Genomic DNA, 16,271 nt, shown 5'->3' on the forward strand with positions numbered 1-16,271 from the left:
CATATATTTTAATATATTGTTATCATTATCATTATTATTATTATTATTATACCGCCTTTATTTTAATATTGGTCATCACGTCCATTCAGGGTTTTTTTCTATTTCCTTTTCTTTCATTTCTGTTTAGAGATATTTTCAGTGCCCTAACCCCCACCCCCACCCCCACCACCACCCCCCACCCACCACAACCATCATGTGTAGCCCCCTGCACACATTTCCAGCGGGTTATCACAATTGCCATTCCCTCCCTCCTTTCTGATGTGTTACCCAGATTACCATCAGTGCCCCTCAGATATTTTTAACAGATCCTCGGCGCTCGGCAATATCCACTCGGAGCCATCTGGTGCAGATCAAAATCTACTGACTTCTTGGGCTTCAGTCGTTAAGGCATTAAATCTAGATCTACAGAATAACCCCACAACACACCCCCACCTTTTGACTCGGGAGGTGGGTGATATGAGAATCAAATCAAATAAAAATAGAACTGTTAAAACATGAACACCCTCCTTCTGTCGTGAGCCACATGGCTGTGTCAGAAGTGGACGGCTAAGAGAAGTAAAGGTCAGTGTCCAACGCTTTTCTTTTTCTGAGCTGGAAATTGGATAAGTGCTTTAAGCAGAAGCGACCAAAAGAGACAGCATCAGATTTTTTTCTTTTTTTTTTCAAATTCAACTATAGTGGGATTATATATATATATATTTTTTTTTTTTTTTTTTTTTTTGCAAAAACTATTTTATAAGAGATAAGAAAATGTGAAATTGTTAAACGGTATTTTTCTTTGCCTTGTAAGAACGCAAAAGTCCAATCTACAGTGAGGGTTTCTAAGCCATGACGGATACATGACTCTTCATCCTGACTTTTTTTTTTGAGTTAATGTGCTGAAAGTGTTGCCACGTCATTTGCTTTAAATTGGAGGCTCAAAACGTAGACACATGTGGCGCGCACGGGGACCTGAGGACTCCGTGTTGGAGTTGTCTCTGGCTCCTTTTCCTCACTGCCGTTCTCTCAAAACAAGGAAACGTGAAGTGGCTCTGTTGTTACAAAAGGACGACAACAATCTGGTTTAAATCCACACACACACACACACACACACACACACGCTGGAGAGAGGGTGAGAGAAAAGGGAGGGAGAGGGAGAATTTGGGCGATTAAACCTTTATGAAGAAATCAAAGGAAAGCTAAACAGAAGTCAATAAGAAAAATAAATTAATAAAAAAAAAACTACATAATTAATAAATGATGTGGAGATGTTTACGTGGTTTTCCTTAACTGATTTGATTTTTTTTTTTTTGAAGAAAATCGTCATGAAATTACCATTTACTTTTTAAACTTATATTGCAATAATATGACTTAAATATGAGACTTCATTTATTTTGTTTATTTGGTAATTGTATTAAAACATTTATTTTAGAGTATACCGTCCCGATAAACGCAATTTAACTATTATGTCGCGTATACAGAAGTTTTTGAAAACATTAAATGAAGAAGTACAAATAATAAATCCAACTTGGACAAAGAGACTTTAAAGTAAATGAGTCACAATGAATTAAATAAACGCACCAGCAGTCCGTGATACCAAATACTAATTCCTCTGCGGAGAAGCATTTTCCCCTTTAATTACAATTTAAATCTATTCAAAGTAAGTTCCTTCTTCTGACGGGTTTACTTCCCCCTGTGTCGGACAGCTGTAAAATCGTGTAGACAGGTTGTCATACAACAATCAAAGCCTTCGGTGAATGGACTCTAATGCTTGAACATTTAACATACAATAAGTCCAAACACGGAGGGAGAGAGAGAGAGAGAGAGAGAGAGAGAGAGGGAGAGAGAGAGCGAGAGAGAGAAAGGGAGAGAGGGGGGGGAGGAGAGAGAGAGAGAGAGACAGTGAGAGAGGGGGAGAGAGAGAGCGAGAGAGGGAGCGAGGCCCCAGCCAATGTGCTCACTCTATATTCACATTATCCACATTGCTCCAAACGAGGAGGAGCTTGCAGGCTCAAGTAGGGGATGCCAATCAAAGCATCAACTTCAAATTGTATCTGAGAGATCAGCCTGGAGACCTCAGGGCCAGGCGCGTCAGTCGGAGCGCAATTGTTGATCAGATCACATCCAGCGGACTTTGCGCGAGAAAAAGAGAGGAAGCCGAGATTTAAGAGCGGGTTGTTTTGACTGCATACCACTGTATGTCTTTAGTTGCTGTGATTTTGGCTTAAACACTTTCCCTTTACTCCTCCTGGTTCCTTTTTTCTTTTTTTTTTTTTCCCCCGCTCGCACACTTTTTTACGCACAGTTTGTCGGACGATACAGCTGTGCGGCAATTCGGCGGTGGAGATGTCTTTCCCCCAGCTTGGCTACCCGCAGTACTTAAGTGCCTCCCAGGCGGTGTACGGGAGCGACAGACCGGGAGTGCTTACGCCTTCGTCCCGGGGAGGGAGCACTGAAATCGGGGGAAGTCCGTCCGCTACCGCAGCGGCGGTAACGTCGGTGTTGGGCATGTACGCCAACCCATACGCACACAACTACAGCGCCTTCTTACCTTACACCAGCGCGGACTTGGCTCTTTTCTCACAAATGGTAAGGATGTATTTTATTTTTTTTTCCTTTTTTTTTCCTGTTTGAGGACTCGGTGTTGCACAGACGATTGTTTATGCTTGAGGCTACGCTGGGCGATCTCACGCAAAAAAAGAATTCATACTTTGAAATATAATTTGGTCTGGCAGATTTTTATTGTCGATGATTCAATTTTAGCTGATATATCTGTTCGATTGTTGTCAGCTCAGTGACTTGCTTGGCCGAGTGAGCGGTGTGAAAAGTTTGACCTGAGACGAGGAAACAAAAGAGAAAGAAAAATAACGCTTGAAAAATTATTTTACCCCTGGAAGAAAAAAAAAAAAAAAACACATGTAAACAAAAGATGTAATTCACACCCGTCATAAGGTTATTATCTCAGATTGCTAAAATGATCGATTACAACGCAAAAAAAAAAAAAAAAAAAAAACTGTGCCACAGATCTGCGTTTCAGCAGGCACCGTGAAAACAGAAAGTTTCTACCCAGTCTGCTGCGCCGCCAGATGATTTTTTTTTTATCAGATCCTTAGAAATAATCCCTCCCTCAGAACAAAAGCTTCTGCTGTAAATAAGCCATACATTTGATTGTTCTGACTGTGCTCCAGTGTATCACCGTGTCGCTGAATTTTTACTCCAGCTGAAGAATTGTCCGGCACATTTTGATCTGAAATAGACCTGGTGATAATAATTAACGAGCAGTGTGTTAATGTGTTGACTGATGTGTGCTCCAGGCCTATAGGCAGTGACTACCGCGCTAAAGCTTCAAAATAAGAGCTATTATCCAAAAATCCAGGCGTGTGCGCTGCTGGGATTGATCGATGTGTTTGAGTGTGTGTTAAAAAAAACAAGTTCACAAGCGCGCAGGAGGTTAAATCCAGCACTGGAGTTTATAAACGTGGCGTGGTGGGAAAACTTAACCAAGGCCTTCAAACTGCTCTGACACAGTTGAAGGGGAGTTTGGCTGGAACACATAAAAAAGTTGACCATTTGCGTGCTGTCTGTGTGTGTGTCCACAATCATGCGAGGGGCTTTCTCCCACGCTGCTCGCAGATATCAGGCTGGCATGTGTGAGAAATGTTTGCTGAGGAAGGTCTCTCCTTCAGTGAGTAGCTGTGCAGGCGCAGGTGTCGCAGGCCTAGCATGTGCTTCCAAGTTGAGAAGCTTCTTTGTGGAAAGCTCAGAGTCAGGTGCAGCTGTAACTGTAGGATTTTTTTTTTTTTTTTTTTTCTCCATGGGGGACGTTTGACTTGTTTGGATTGTAGATGTGTAATGGCTGTCATGCGATTTAGCTACACTGAAATATATTTAAATCATACTTTGCAGTTCATTAGATAAAACCAATAATGGCACCGGTGTAATAACACATTATTCTTTATTTTCAAGGGATCCCAGTATGAGCTGAAGGACAGCCCTGGCGTCCACCCTGCCAGCTTTGCAGCCCACACCTCTCCGGCCTTCTATCCATACGGTCAGTTTCAGTACGGGGACCCGGCCAGGCCCAAGAACGCCACCCGGGAGAGCACCAGCACCCTGAAAGCCTGGCTCAATGAGCACAGGAAGAACCCGTACCCGACCAAGGGGGAGAAGATCATGCTGGCCATCATCACCAAAATGACGCTGACGCAGGTGTCCACCTGGTTCGCCAACGCCAGGCGGAGGCTCAAGAAGGAGAACAAGGTGACCTGGGGGCACAGGAGCAAAGAGGACGGAGAGGACGGTAACTTGTTCGGCAGTGGAGATGAAGCGGAGAAAAACGAAGACGAGGAGGAGATTGATTTGGAGAGCATAGACATAGACAAAATCGACGACAACGACGGGGATCAAAGCAACGAGGATGACGACGATAAATCAACGGAAGGGAGCAGGGACCACAGGGGCGGTGTCGGTGCGGGTGGAGAGTTGGACAGCTTGGAGAAACGACGGGCCTTCGCCCTGCAGGCCCATGAGGCCTTTGACAAATCTAAGAGCACAATTTCAGTTCACCCAGGGAGTAAGGAGAACTCGGACGGCAACAACAACAACACCACAAGAGTTCTGTCTCCGGACAGATCCGGGAGCTTTCCCCTCCCGTCTAACAATAAGCCTAAAATATGGTCTTTAGCAGAGACCGCTACAAGTCCCGACAGCTCATCTCAGAAACCTACGTCCCCTTGTGGCCCAGCTGCCAACACTCACCCATCAGCCCCCCACCACCAGATCCAAACCCACCCGGCCTTCCTCCCCAGTCACGGACTGTACACTTGCCAGATTGGAAAGTTCCACAACTGGACAAATGGGGCTTTCCTCGGCCAGAACTCCCTGCTGAATGTGAGGTCGTTTCTGGGAGTAAACCAGCACCATCACCACCACCACAGCCACCACTTGCCGGCCCAGCAGCAGCAGCAGCAGCAGCAGCAGCAGCCGACATCAGTGGTGGTGTCCCCGGTAGGAGCTGCAGCAGCGCTCAGCAATGACAGCAAGGCCCCAACAGAGACCCACAGTCCCAAGCACATAGGTAGGATTACAGTCTGTAGGCGTGCGCCAGCGATAAGCATGTTATTTTGAATGGAACATATGTGTTTTTTTTTTTTGTTTGTTTGTTTGTTTGTTTTTTTTGTTTTTTTTTATGGTGCAACTCATTTTTTTGTTTTGTTTTTTGATTATATACAATTATCACAACAAGGCATCGTGCACACGCAGCGGCAACGTATACACACCTAAATCCACAATCTCATACGAGTTATACAACAACACTGGGTTCATTCGAAGTTAGATATGTTCATATATGTGCGCAAAAAATAAAGGCCTGTGTAATTTATCCAGCATGCCAGTGCTGATAAGTGTTTTTGCTCATTTCCTTTCCAGACCATGAAAACGGTGTAAGGTCTGATTCACCTCCAACACAGACCCTGAAGTCCTCCTTTCGACCCATCCATGACAGGTGAGGCAGTTTGCTTCTGTTGGAATAAGAAAATGACCAGCTTTATATTCAATTATTGAAGATTATTTAATTATTCTAAATGTGAACTGATTTAGATAATCGTCTACAATTTTTACACCAGTATATATTACAGCAGTGATTAACATGACTAAAATTAAGTATGTATATGAACATTAGGAAATGCCCAGCCTCGTGATGAAAACATAACTCCAGCAATTATACGAAAAATAAATATAATTATATGGAATGGAAAACTTAAGCTGTTTAACAAAATCCACTGTCTAAGCCTAAATGACTTGACATATTTTATTTTTTATTTTCATTTATTTTTTTTTTACAACAATAATAACACTACAAATAAGATAAACAAAGATAAATAAAACACAGTTTGCTTTGCGGGTGACAGGGGTCTTGACTCCCATCCCACACCCCCTTTAATTCCTCCCCTCTGGGGAGAGTGTGGCTACTTATCAAGTCACCGAGTAAAACGGGCTCTGTCTGGGCTGTGTGCTTTCCCTAAAGACCCATGGGAAACCCCGGAGCTCTGGGGAGCGCTCTTACCGAAAGAGAGGAAAAAAAGTTTACCTTCGTTTCAAGTGTTACAAAACAGCCCCACTCCTAATGCAACGGTCCTATAGGAAAAAAACAAAACAAAACAAAAAAAAACCTGATGATTGTACAAAAAGGATTTTCTTTTTTCACATCCTAAAATATTTTCTAGTTGTAACATAATTGTTTTGATGTATTCTTTATTATTATTATTATTATTATTATTATTATTATTGGAATGGAGAGTGAAGAATTGGAGAGGGGGGACTGCAGTCTGTTTCAAATCAAATCTGTTCAGCCATTCAGCCAGACACTTGAGATGCATATTGAAACCCGTTGTCCAAACACGGCGGGGGTATTTATCTACCTTTCTGTATTATTCTTCATCCAGATCCTCTCTGCCTTCCAGCGCCAGGAGTCCACCAGACGCCACGCAACGGGTCCTCACTGCTCTCTCCTCGGCTTGATCAAGACTTTTTTTTTTTTTTTTCGTGCTTGAAAAATAAATAAAAGAAAAGACAAATAGAAAAAAAGACTTTACACTCCCTAAAAAGGACAACGAGAAATAATAATGCAGCGTAGCATTCAGTCGGTACAGAACAAATGGCGTAATTTGGTAATATCCTGTGGATGGATGGATTACTTCCTCTATTGTTGTGTAGCATATAATCGCGCCTATAATGTTACTCTCTCTCTCTCTCTCTCTCTCTCCACTTTGCCCAGGCAGGCTGGGACACTTTGGTAGGCTTTTTACTTTATTATTATAATTATTATTATTATTATTATTTTTGTCTCTATCTTGTGTTTTTGGTGTCCTTTCTTTAATGTAAATACCAAGTGATTTAAATTTGTAAATAGGAAGCGTTGAAGGAATTTGTCCAGATCGTATATTTTGCCTAATAAACAAAATGAAATTATAGAGAAAACCAAGAGTATCTTCAGCCTATTTTACTTCTACGTGGATTGTTATTATTATTATTATTATTATTATTATTATGAAACGTAGGCCTAATAGCCTATCAATTTTATTTCAAGAATGGTGGGAATGGGAAAATATATATGTACATATTGGCAGTCTGCAGCCAGTGTTAATTTTATTCAAGTTTGGGGGGAAAGCAGCGTGGATGCATTGAGGTGCTAATAAGTGTCCAGATGGTTGCTGGTGACAGAAAATGGACAGGAGCAGCTGGGAAGGTCATTAAGTAATAATATGGGAACGCCCAGTCCAAACAAAATCAAATGGTTAAAATCTAATCTGTCACAGAGAGAAGTCGATTCGAAGATAAATTATTAATTTTTTTTTTTTTTTTTTTTTTTGGTTGGGAGGCTGACATTGCCGGCCCTGTGGATGAGGGTTAGTGTTTTGGGTCCTGTCTGTTCCGAGGTGATCATTATGCCATAAAAGCAGCTTCTTTGCTCCGCAGTCGGTGACCAAATCCAAATATTGATTTACCACAACAGCTTAATGGGGTTCAAACAAAATAAGGGAAAGTCTGATAATTAGTTGTAGGGGGAAATGGTGTGAGCATTGCATTTTCTTTTTCTCTTTTTCCTTTATTTCACAGGAGCCTGGTGCCCACGAATATTACAGGAAAAGTAAAAAATAATATTTCTAATGATCTCCTGTGACATGTGACTGTAATTTCATAGCTTTACCATGGGCCTAGCATTTTATTACCATGTTATTATGTGGTTAAAAAAAAACAATTACCAACATGATTCTTTTAAGGTATGTTCTAAAGTAACTTCAGCATAATCTGAGAAGAAAATGTTCACTTTGAGTCAGGGCACCTTTGTAAATGACAGTGAAGCTGCGAAGTGAGCTGTTCCAGAGGGTGAATGAGTTGAGTGGACCTGAACCTGTGGAGAGACCTCTGCACATCTGTTTTGCAATATCACAGCGACCTCTATGGGCGAGGAACAGATCGCTTAGAAGCGAAACAGCTTTCACCTTTCCAAACAGCCCTAAATCACACGGAAATACTCCTGCATCATCATCACACAATGCAGTCTACGCTTTAAACCCATTGCACTTAACTGTGTTACGCTGCCACACATTTTAGAGGAATACAAACACCAAAAGCACAAATGTCTTTATTTATGGGAATGTTATGACACCAAGTTCACATAAAATATCTAAAGAAAAATATGGTTATTTTTCGTTAAAGGCCAAAATCATCTTTCATTTTCAAATACTAATCTGGAATAAATCGTTTGCTGTTTGGAAGTGAAATATTATCACCTATTAAAAAGCCTGCATAGCTTCCAAATTAAGTCACTACAAACAACTGAACGAGTCTGAAACGTCACAGCAACGTGCAAAAGGATAAAAGTGATTTTCTTCTTTCTCCTTTTCTCCTTTCTTTTTTTTTTTTTTTTTGGTAAACTTTGACTAGATCGTATCTGTGTAAGGGTGGGGGGGGGGGGGGGGGGGGGGGGCGTGGCGTCTACGCGCATAAATCTGTGTCACTTAAATGGTCACTCGCTAAACAGTCACGCACTGGAGGACTGTGTTGAAAAATTAACAAAGGTTATTGAAGGTTTTGTTGACCGGAGAGGGGGTCACTCCGCTTTTATAGTCACTTTAACACTAACCCACAATATAAATAGCTCATGATATGCAAATGGGCTTCTCTTATGATGATAATGATTTAACTATAATAGTCCAAGAAGGACATTTAATATCTCTGTGTCAATACTCAACAGTCTCCCTTTTTTTTTTTTTTTGTTTTATTTTCCCTGATTTTTTTTTTTTTTTTTTGTCGCACTAGTGGTCCAGAATATTGCAGTAGCCTACCGGTGTGTTGAGAAAATGGGTTCCAGCCCCAGTCGTCGGTGGGTCGGAATTAAAATAATATTAAGGCATGTGAAGCCCGAACTGACTTTTGTCAATTTCACCAACTCGTGCTTTGGCAATAATGATTGTAATATTGGCGGCGGGAAAAGGCAGGTGTGAAGTCTACATTTCATATTCCCCTCCCTCCCTCCGTGCTCCATTTGCACATGACATCCTCTCATGAGCTGGCTTTTGGGGGCTAAAATTAAATAACCTCTCGGTGTCCCATTTATTTCTTTTGTACTGAAACAGCGTGGGGTTAGCGCAAAGGCGTTAGCTGCAGGCCATAATATTGTGTTTCCATAATATATACAAAATTATTCATTTAGTAAGTGGATGTACAGTGGATTGTCTAATGGGTAATGAGCGGAGTTGGAGCTGATAATTAGGCTGTCACTTCCAGCCATTTCCTCCCCGCATGCCCTGGGCCACGATGCAGGGGAGGGAAAGAAAATAAAGACCATGAAATTAAAAAAAAGAAGAGCAGATAAATGAATTCAATGTAAATATAGAGCTAAAGAATAAGGCTCTTTGGGATTACAGAGGTAAATACAGATATTATCTGATTTTTAAAACACTGTAGCCATTGTTAGACATGGTAAACAATGCTTCTATTATGGTAATTGCCTTATAATGGTTATAGTGATAAGATAATTACAATTCAAAGTAACTGCATGCATTACATCATAAATGCTTTTACTCATTACTAGAATACAATTAGGTTGCTTTTGCTGGTTTTTTTTTTTTTTTTAAGAAATAAAACAACTCATCAAAACTATTTTGAGCAGCCTCTGAAAGGCTATAATTCTTTGAAAGGCTGGAAGAGGTTCTGCTATTCTCAGCTGGGCACTGAGTGCTGAAGCCTTCTCGGGAGATATGTAAATTGTGGCTCACGCAAAGACAATAAGTTGTTGACCCTAAAACAATTTAGCATTCTGTCACAGGCTGCGGCCCCCCCATAATACCACAGTCTTTTGTCGGCGAGCAAGTACCATCTCCCCCTGCAACTGAGACGTGTCACACTGTGGCAATCCATTCATTTTAGTGGTGAATTGTGCCCTGTGACAGTTTGTGTGTGTGTATGCGTGCACGCGCATGTGTAACAGGGAGAGTGAGGGGTAGAGAGGAGACTGCATGGGGAGGAAGGTTTATCACTGTCTTGTCTTTTTTGGCAGAAGCGGGCTATTCTTACTACAGACTCGACCCGTGTAGTCCAACAACACAAATGTCTTTGCCTCTTCCTATCCCTTCACCCTCCTCTTCCAACCCCTGCTCCCCTTCAACAACTCTCCGTTGTCTTTCCTCAAAGATGCCCACCCATATCTGCACCCCTCTAATCCATTTATCTAGTTTCATGAGAGCAGCACTGGTCGAACACTTACACAAAAGCAATCCTGGGCCCCGACCCTAGCCCCAGCTGCGGGGAAACACACAACAACAAGCAACAACAAGTCACAGGAGCTCAGCGGCATCAGCCACAGCGGGGCCACCATCGAACCCTGCTACACCATGTTTAGCTGACTACTCTGCTCCTGCTCCTTGTTTCAGCTACACAATGGCAGTGAAAGGGACGGATGCCGTGGTCACGGACTTTTCATTCCAGGAGCGATAGGCTGCTGTAAGACACGATTGTTGCTGCAGGAAGAGGTTGGAGAATTCGCTTGGAAAAGGGAAAACAGAGGGAGGGAGCCTCTCGGCACAGCTACACTCAAACACAAATAGCAACAAGGAACTGGTACTTGCCTGACAACTGGCTGGCTGACTGACTTGCTGCCGGTTCAGCAGCAACTCACGACAACTCAACAACCCATGCAGACCCCTGCTGCCACAAAAACCTGGCCTGGCACGTAGATATACTACAAATAAACACGGTCTCTCGCTCATGTTTGCCTGGTTTTCTTTCATTTGGCCACTCAAAGCGACATTTTTATGTTTTGATCGGGCAAGAAAGAGAGAAAGAGATAACAAAGCGAGGCAGGGAGAGCAGTCGAGTAAAGTTTTCTCTGTCTCAGTTGAACATTCTTTCTGACTCTGAGTGAAGAACACAGAAAAGCTCTCTCACTCCTCTGCTATGAGGACAATATGCTTATCTGGATCTGAGTCAAAGCGCTGTGCCAAATATTGGGGCACTAATTAGCTGGCCTAATCTAGAAATATTATCCTCAAATCCGATATATCCTAGTTGAAATGGTCTATTTTAAGAGACCTCGGCTGAACATGGAGGTTCATTATTATCTTCTTGTTTGCTACATGTTTGTTGATCAAAGTTATTTCCATGTGTCTGTTGTTGTTTAAGGGGCATTGACAGGGTCCAATATACACATATAAGCGCACATGTTCAGACACACACACACACACACACACACACACACACACACACACACACACTTGCACTCAAGTTATGCTTCAGCTCCATTAATGATTCGACAAACCAATTAAAGCTGGTCTTTCTTGAGTTCTCCTGAAGTATCCATACATAGCAGCTCTACCAGAACAGAACTATATTTAGGGGAGAATGCCTTGTGACCCCCCCACCCCTCTTATACACACCCACACACACTCTCTTTCTCACACACGCACACACAAGCATGTACCCATGCAGGATGAACACACAAGCACTAGTACGCGTGTACACATTCCTGGTACAGTCTGTTAGAGGATCAGAAATATTTTGCTTTAATTATCCTTCAGTATGGATCATGTTCTTCAGAAGGGACTAGTAATGATGGGGGTATTTATAGTCATTCATTCTCTCCCTGTAATTATACACTCCTCAAAATTGGGGTTTTTACATTTGGCATGTGCTTGAAAACGTAAATTAGACAGACAGCACTGTTGTTGAAATCTCTTTGAAGTGAATCCCCTCCCCAAACACAATTTGATGGAAAGTTTTATTCTCTGCGATTGTACTTTTGTTCGTTAGCAGGGAGTTTGTTTCCCAGCGCCATTCGAGCCGCGCTTCGTCAGTATCGCTCCAGTTTGACATCATAGTGCTGCACTGATATCTGTGCAGCAAAACAAAACCAACAGTTGCAACATGCTATAGCCACATAACTGACTGCAATCTGCACTAAATTACTGTTTTTATCGCCTTCAAAATTAGGACAATATGAGAAATGTACCAGTGTTTACATTTCAGCACTGTGCCAAGCCATCCCTAAGCACAGCTATTATACCAGGGTTAGGTGTCACTTATTTGAGGACAGTTGTGTGTGTGTATGTTTTCAATAATAAAATGCAGGTTGACATGGTAGAGGAGCCAAGGGCCTCGTGCCCCCTTTTCCTCCCTGCACAAATATTTCCACAGCGACAGATAATAAAGTCTGATTTTCCTGTCTGCTTTTCTGATGTGATGCCATTGTGGTTTGGGCTAATTCCAGGGGGCTGTACAAAGGGAAGCGTGGCCATCTGAAGTGTCATACTGCAGCTGTGGCTGAAGCACAGGAATTTCCATTTAGTAGAGGATGCTTCTCTCTCTCTCTCTCTCTCTCCCTCGCTCTCTCTGAACACTCGCAGCACATGTGCAGCGCAGAAGGTGATATCAAATGCAACTCACCATCTTCGTCCCTGCTCGTGTGAACTCTCTTCTCTCTCCGTCCAACTCTCCCTTTCTGCCCCTGTCTCCCTCACTTTCCTCTTTTCACTGTGCTGAAAGCTGTGCACTCACTGAGTGTGAATGTGTATTTGCTGCAGCTGTGAGTTCATACAAAGACCTAATTATATTAAGCCACATTCAGGATGCTCCCGAGAACAGTTAATTACAGTTATATATATGTATATATATATATATATATATATATATATATATATATATATATATATATATATATATATATATATATATATCAAATAATGTGTTTTTATTTAAATCCAAAATATAACTTGAAAAATCAATTTAATTATGAAACTAGTATTCACATTTATATCTAATGAAGTGACATCTGTAAAGCCTGTAATATATATTATTATACACTTGCTCCGGCCATTAATTTCTTCTGTATAGTGTATTTTCACTTTGGCTTGTGTAGCCAGAACAGCACCTTGCTAGTATGAAGGAAGTAAGAGTTAATGTTACTATTTTGGTTAGAAAAACATATCATAAGATCACATTTGGATTACCAATGACACATATTTAGCTGTGAAGGTGCTTCATGAAAAGCCAATGCCTAAATATTTATGACAGATATTTGATAATTTGTCAAGTCCAGATAATTTTGACATCAAGAATTTAACAAAAACCTAAATTACCATTGTCAATCAAAACTTGCTCATACCAGGTTAGTGATACCAACACCACCTCTGACTGCTGGTTATCAATAATTTCTACTGAAGTGAAACATAAGATGTATTACACCCTCCACCTCCTCGCCCAAAGCACACAATTACAATGTCAAAAGCTGTCACATAGAGTGCAGCAGCCAGTACATCCAATGCCGGGTCACCTGCCAAAGCTGAAACAGAAGAAGAGCAGAACAAGAACACAATGTGTTGGAACTATCACTTCACGCACACGCAAACCCGAACTAAGCAGAGCAGGCCGGTCAACAGCTAGACTAGCTCGCAGTGATACCTTTCCCCTCTGCTTGAACCGGAGGGTCTGTCTTCACGCCTGCTGTTCCCGTGCACAGTACCCAATGTAATGCTAGCAGGGACAGGCAGAGAATGCTGGGAGTTTCAAAAGAAGCTAACTACGTCAAATATTAACTGCAGAGCTATCCACCATAACAGGCACTGGGGTGGTGTTAACGTATGTCATGCAAATTATGTGGGAAAGGACAAGCTTTTGTTTCATTAAGCATTCAGCCTGTGATTTTCCAGTAAATCATTTATAGGAAAGTCTGCATAGATCCCTAAATGTTGGAAGGACAAAATGATAAATCAACAGCGGAGAGAAAATTGCAAGAGTGTGGATCAAATTTAAAGAAGCACTTGAGAATACTACCAGTGAAGACAACATAATACCAACTTATGTTCCACAAATATTTCTATGATTTTTAACTGGTTCTTAAAACTTCAGTAATAGATTGATCCAAAGGCAACTTTTGAAGGAGAAACTGTTCAGTATGGCCACAACAGAAGGAGTGATAGTTCAGATAAAGTCAGCATGGATAAGAAAATGGGTTTCAATGAAAAACATTATTACAGCCTAAAAAAATTTGGTTGGCTGCCACCAAAAATATCCATCTACACAACCTTAAGATGTTGCATGTGCATGACAGCCCTTGGATGTTAACATTGGTTTCATCACATTTTATTAAATCACTTCCTGTCTTTTAACTTCTTGGCTAATGTATTCAAAGAGGAGCCTGCACAAAGGACCTGTGGCCATACATGACCTCAAAATGAAGAGTATCTTATTGTGTTGTCGTAGCCGTGATAGTCTACCGTCTCAGCGGCTGACATGTGTGTTATCCCTGCCGTCAAAGTGATGTCCGTCCACGTGCACCATTTTGCTTTACCAGAAAGCTCATTCTCCATCCTACTAAATGTCTTTAGATCAACATATACTATTACTGAGACAGAAAAAGCTCTGGTTAGGCATACAATATGTATGAGCTCCGTTATTGAGACCATGTGAATCATATGAACAAAGCATTTTTTCATGCCAAATCATGTTCACTTCAAAGTTTAAAAATACACATCCACATCTTGAGGAAATGCCATCACGTTTTCTCTGTGATCTGTCTGGGCACATCTGTGGCCAATACTGTCTAGCATGTGGTCAGCTCAGTTTCTGCTGCTTTATCTCTGCCTCAGTCAGCAGGAACAATGGCAGTGAACCTATAGGCTGCTGGTGCACACATGCGCACGCACATGCACAAATGCACATGGTCATTTTGTGGTCACTTTGGTGTATACACACAGTGTACTCATGCTTGGACATCAACATTTACATGCGTTGCAATCCGCTTGCTGCTTTGCACTAAACACACACAAACTCATATCTTGCGGTCCATACTTTCCACTGTGACAACAGCATTCAACACTGGGCTCTTCCATGCATCATAAACTAAAGGCTTTGGCTCTTTGGCAATAACTAGCAACAGAATCCTTGGCAAATATGGTGAAATAAAAGTGAATGAACAAGCTGTTTTCCAGATCAATGTTTATCAAAAAGTTTTGAATATATTATTTTCTAATCAGGCACTGTTGGAGCAATAGTGACACAATAATCTGTGTTTCTATGCAGTGCATTCACTGAAAAGGTAAGACTTGTGTGCTGGCTTAATCTATATACACTGGCCATTGGATATATATTTTCCCATTTTTAAAATTTCATGAGCCTGTCGATCCATGCACAGCTTGTGTGTCCTTCCATCACAGCAAATTGCAGCGTGAGCTGCTGGGCCTCTGTGCAGGAAAAAAAACCGTATATGGTGCCTCGCCTTTTAACTAAGATTAGTACAGTTCTGATGCACTGCAGCCTTTAAAATATGTATCAAAGCTGTTCAAATGCCAGCAGTTGGTATGTGGCAGGCAGGGGTGGCAGTGGCTTGGACGATTGGAGTTATCCCAACTTCCAAGTCCTCAGCAGGCTACCCCCTGCCTGTTGTTGGCTTGCCCACCATCGCAATCACTGGTTCTTCACATGAAAAAAAAAAAAAAAAGAGGGGGAAGAGTGCAGTCAAGAACGGAACGAGAGATGGATAGATAGAGGGACAGAGAGAGGGATGAAGGCAGGAAGCGTGGTAGCTCTATCATGTCTCTGAGCAAGGTCTGCCCCTTGATTGCCCAGCCCACTTGCTCACCCTCCCTCGGTCTCTGTCTCTCTTTCCTTGGGAAAGCACTTGCTGAGAAAATCTTTATGAACTCCTGGGCCTGTCAGCGATGCTGGGGCTGCTTAAAAACCCGCCAGTTTAACAGCTGTGTGTATGGGCTCGGCCCCGGATAAAGCACTTGGAAGTGGCAGGGCTTACACCATAGGGTGAGTCTTTATGAGGGGCCCTCCTGTGTGGCGGCCGCTGCTGAGGCTGTTAATTGGCACACTCTGAAGAGCTGTATATCTGCCCTTCATAATCCAGACACAGGCTGTGGCAGCGGGGAAAACCAAACGTTTATCCAACACTCAGACCCCAAGCTCACTCTCTCTATTTCACCATTTATTTGTATGGTATATAGCCCATGTATAGGCTTGACCACATGTACCCTTTCACTAAAAACAGAAAAAGAGAATATATGTTTTTAGTACTTCAGTATTGAGGTATCAATAACTTCATAACACAAGATAAATCGCGAGGCCTTTGACTGACTCTAAACATGCACTCACATTTTAACCATGCATCAGAGTAATATTAGTACTATCAACCTCATCTGCGCACACATGGCTGCAAACAATTACATAGACAGTATACAGAGCCCCACAGGAGCCCTGGCCTTGTGTTAAGCAGCTTCACCCTGGTGCAC

The 16,271-nt window shown here is 42.0% G+C and overlaps 1 protein-coding gene across 2 annotated transcripts; it reads left to right on the forward strand.

The window, feature by feature from the left end:
* Window positions 1-1,969: 1,969 nt before the first annotated feature.
* irx1a (iroquois homeobox 1a) lies at window positions 1,970-6,961 on the forward strand. 2 transcript variants are annotated; one of them, XM_071470413.1, is made up of 4 exons: window positions 1,970-2,568; window positions 3,946-5,056; window positions 5,407-5,482; window positions 6,441-6,961. In XM_071470413.1, exons 1-4 carry the CDS (start codon window positions 2,326-2,328, stop codon window positions 6,496-6,498), a joined length of 1,488 nt encoding a protein of 495 aa, XP_071326514.1. In that variant the 5' UTR covers window positions 1,970-2,325; the 3' UTR covers window positions 6,499-6,961. The 2 variants fall into 2 exon arrangements, with proteins under 2 accessions (XP_071326514.1, XP_071326513.1); XM_071470412.1 differs by having other exon boundaries at window positions 1,975-2,568; window positions 6,423-6,961.
* The last annotated feature ends 9,310 nt before the right edge of the window (window positions 6,962-16,271 follow it).

The sequence above is a fragment of the Trachinotus anak genome, unplaced genomic scaffold (genome assembly GCF_046630095.1).
Source record: "Trachinotus anak isolate AG129_WGS33_773 ecotype Australia unplaced genomic scaffold, CSIRO_AGI_Tana_v1 ptg000032l, whole genome shotgun sequence".
In the NCBI taxonomy this organism is placed as follows: domain Eukaryota; kingdom Metazoa; phylum Chordata; class Actinopteri; order Carangiformes; family Carangidae; genus Trachinotus; species Trachinotus anak.